This window comes from Atta colombica, unplaced genomic scaffold (assembly GCF_001594045.1).
Source record: "Atta colombica isolate Treedump-2 unplaced genomic scaffold, Acol1.0 scaffold89, whole genome shotgun sequence".
In the NCBI taxonomy this organism is placed as follows: Eukaryota; Metazoa; Arthropoda; class Insecta; order Hymenoptera; family Formicidae; genus Atta; species Atta colombica.
Window position 1 is genome coordinate 635,201 of NW_017259582.1, and position 3,929 is coordinate 639,129.

At 30.9% G+C, this 3,929-nt stretch overlaps 1 protein-coding gene across 2 annotated transcripts; it reads right to left on the bottom strand.

Moving 5' to 3' along the window:
* Positions 1–3,929, bottom strand: LOC108693205 (putative fatty acyl-CoA reductase CG8306). 2 transcript variants are annotated; one of them, XM_018202020.1, is made up of 7 exons: positions 3,517–3,929; positions 1,662–1,913; positions 1,280–1,529; positions 982–1,174; positions 631–708; positions 288–545; positions 1–212 (listed from the first exon to the last, which is right to left on the bottom strand). In XM_018202020.1, exons 1-7 carry the CDS (start codon positions 3,706–3,708, stop codon positions 74–76), a joined length of 1,362 nt encoding a protein of 453 aa, XP_018057509.1. In that variant the 5' UTR covers positions 3,709–3,929; the 3' UTR covers positions 1–73. The 2 variants fall into 2 exon arrangements, with proteins under 2 accessions (XP_018057509.1, XP_018057508.1); XM_018202019.1 differs by having other exon boundaries at positions 631–870.

The window sequence follows — 3,929 nt, forward strand, 5'->3', positions numbered from 1 at the left end:
GAATAAATGAAAATATATTCAAATATAATATTACATTTATAGATTATCAGATTATACTGGAATATTTTAATATTTATAACTGATCAAACAAGATATATGTTATTGGTACAACTAAACCAGTTTTTGTCCACGTTGTAGCAAATAAAATTTTAACCAGCCACCAAATCAAACCTAACAGAGTAGCTTGTAAACCCAGATGAGCAATCGTAAGACTGAAATATAAATATCAATTGCTATAAATATATAATCATTGATTACGTAATCATATATTCAACAAATATACTTACATTTTATGTTTGGAACGTGCTTTTGGTAAAGATTTTGGAGATTCATTATGAAGATATGTTCTGACACCTTGTATCAAATCTGTAAAATAGTCTTTCCAGATTAATGGTCTCACATCAAGGGTAAATAATTTTTGATCTTCTAGTGATAATGATTCGTGTAACTGCAACAAGCGCGGATTATTAAATCTCCATTCTTGAAAGATAAATTTCTCAAGGCGTTCTAATGATCTATTGACATTTGTATGCAAACGAACTAGACTGAAAAAATAAGAAAGACACATTCATTCAAAAAGAAGTTTCATAACGAATCGATATATACTTTATATGAAATATTGAATCTTACATAGGACGGCCTCCGCATAATCGTGTAATTGCATCCAAAATATAAGCAGGAATGAAATGAACAAAGATAGCCGAGATTCTAAACAAAAAGAGCGATGGTAAAAATTTGAGATATGGATACCAAACGGCGCTTCGTATCGGATAGTTGTGTAAATAGATATTAATTTCCTTTTCTATAGACTCCCATTTGAAAGAGTTACACGTGCTAGATGTACAGTGATACACCTTTAACCCTTTGTCGCTAAAATTACAGATTACGAAACTTAAATATTATAATTTAAATATCATAATTTAAAGAAAGTGCATGTCTCTTCTATAAAGTAAAATATGTGCAAAATTTTTTCAAAATTACCTATCACGATCAACATTATAAGCTGCGACAATCAAACTATTTACGACCATATCTACTGGAATGTAATCGTAAATAAGATGTTTTGCAACTGGCAATCTTCTTATAACACCCTTACTGGCACCTAATATGAAACCTTGTGGTCCATTCTTTGATATTGTCCATCCTGGAACTGGTTCTTTCCATGCTCCCGCTACTGAATTTATATAAAATTTTTTTAAATATAGCAACATAAATAATAATGATATAACATAATAATAATGATATAATTTTCATATCATGTCATTAAATGAAAACTTACTCATCGAAGGACGAACGATAGTCGCTGGAAAGCCTCCGTTTAATACTTCGTGTTCAGCCAAATGTTTGGTGAATGTATAAGGATTTGGATGATTTTTTAATATCTCTGGTGTTTTGGAATTTAAGGTAGCATCATCTAGTGTATCAACTAGTTTCAAAATTGTATTTATGTCCGCTGGCGCAGGATATATTATTTCATCGACGTTGTGCAATACTGCATTAACATACGCACTAGAAACATGAACCAGCACCTAAAATAGCAAACATTGAATTTAGAAAATTAATAATAAATAATTAAACATTAAAACAAATAAATAAAGGTAAATCTGTATTCAAAAATGAAAGAAGCGCTTGTAAAATATTTTTTTAGAATATCGGTTTACCTTGAGTCTTTTAATCTCTCGACAGAGTTGGACGATTCTGCGAGTTCCTAATAAGTTAACATTTGTTGTAGTCTTTAGATCGGCTTCAAAGTCCAACGTAGCGGCTGAATGGAAAACGACTTCTACTGTATCTATTAAAATTGTTCTATCTTGTGAAGACAATCCCAAATTTTCTTCACCAACATCTCCGGCAATTGCGATTAATTTTTTAAATAAATCGGTTTGTTTTTCCTCTCTTATTCGATTAAAGACCTATGTAGAAGTGAGTTATGACTCGGTAAGTAAACTGTCTATGATATACTAACAGATTGATAACAAATTTGGTCAAAAATTGCTAGCAAATTGATATCAACTAAATCCGTATTAAGTTTGTGTTTTGCTGACAGAGTTGTTGATTTTTGTTATTAATTTACTATCAGATTATATAGCTGATATTTCTACATTGTCATACTGAATCTGTAGTGCTTTTAACATATGCTACAGATTTTCATTATTTAATATTAACATTAAGGCCCAGTTTCTCATTTCTTTCGAATTCTAGCATTAGAAAGAGATAAAGAATAAATGGTTAAGAGTTAACCATGAATTGTGAAACTGAATCTAAATATCAGAATACAATCTGATAGCAGATTGCTAACAGAAATAAAGCAGAATCTGTCAAACATAGATTTGCTCTACTTATGCTGTTAATCTATGTTAAACTGTATAACAAGTATAATCAAGATTTATTTTGCTGCATTTGATGACTATACTAGAATTTCCCTTTTTGCATTTGTAAGCTTTAAAATATACGCATATTTTATTTTAAATGTAGTGTAAATTAGTTTAGCTATGGAGAGAGAGAGAGAGAGAGAGAGAGAGAGAGAGAGAGAGAACAGATATTTTTATATTTGTTTAAAGCTTTTATAAAATTCTAATGCAATTAAGTGCAGCAATAAAATACAAACTTTTGATTTGCTTCACATGCTGTGTCATTAATTTGTTAGTCCTCATACTTTATTGTCAAATTGCTGTATCAGCATTCTGTCAATATTGACTGCGTTCAGCAGAATGTTTATTTTGCAACTGTTGGAAGTTTTTTCGCGCTTATTACACTTTTAGATCTAGAGGAATAATCTTATCTCAGTAAACAATCATAAAATAATTGCAAAATTGTTGCATTCTGCTGAACGCACCCATTGTATATCCGATTCTATATCAAATTTCTATTTTCTGCTGACAAAATTTGTAGTAAACATTTACATCTATTTTTTTAGTTAAATTTCTTGTATAATTCATCTTTTCTCTTTTTTTCTTTCCATGTTGAAAAAAAAAAGAAAAGATGAACAATACAAACCCAGCAAATGAGAATGATTTAAAATGGATTGAAATTTTTTTCTATCCAAATGCGTATTTTAAATAGCGAATACTTTTTTTGGATTCAATTGGATTCAATTAGAATTGGATGCAACTGAAAAATTTCATCCATTTTCTATCCAAATTTTGAATTGAACAGTATAATTGTGTGTTTTTGCACACAAAAAGTGTTTTTGCACATAATATTTTTAAATTAAAATTATTTTTAAATTAAATTATTTTTATATTATTTATTTTTATATTATAGTTATTTTTAAATTAAAAGGCATAGAGATATGCTCCATGCAATTCCTATAAATGAATAAAAATGCATTATTAGGATTGAAAAACATTCATTTTAACATTCGTGAATCAATATTTCTGAAAATCTGAATTCATTTCAATCCATTCTCGTTTGCTGGGAATTCAATTAAAAAGAACAAATCTTCTGTTCGACAATCTTGGCTATCCGAGAATGTAGGAGAACTACATTCGAAAAGCGTTTCAATGCGCTACTTACCGAGTTTTTCGTCAATTCCTCCAATCTCTCCATGATCTGCTTTCCCTTCTTCGATCGCATTAGCAAATAAATATTCTTGATATCAGGGCAACATCGCAAGAGTTTCTCTATCAAGCAGACGCCGACGAAACCGGTGCCACCGGTGATAAAAATGTTTTTACTATTGTAAAAATCAGTTACGTACGACGCCATTGTTAATTGACTTGACAAGACAGCTGTTGACAATAGATGCTAGCAGAGCAGATGCAAATAGTTCGACTTGCCGAATGAGAAGCAGTAAGCCGCACTGCGAGCGACGCAAACGACACGAAAATCAGACTGGTACAGACTGCCGAAGACTACACCACGACTTGTAACTATCGAATTATCAGCCGACTGCCACCAACTGCCATTTGCCAATCCTGCCACGGCAG

What these genes read in the sequence shown, in the direction of transcription:
- LOC108693205 (XM_018202019.1), bottom strand. Translation starts at nt 3,708, where the DNA reads ATGGCGTCGTACGTAACTGATTTTTACAATAGTAAAAACATTTTTATC. An exon ending in AGGAATTGACGAAAAACTCG is followed by an intron (nt 1,914 to 3,516) that starts GTAAGTAGCGCA and finishes ACTTCTACATAG; the next exon opens with GTCTTTAATCGAATAAGAGA. An exon ending in TATAATGTTGATCGTGATAG is followed by an intron (nt 871 to 981) that starts GTAATTTTGAAA and finishes CTGTAATTTTAG; the next exon opens with CGACAAAGGGTTAAAGGTGT.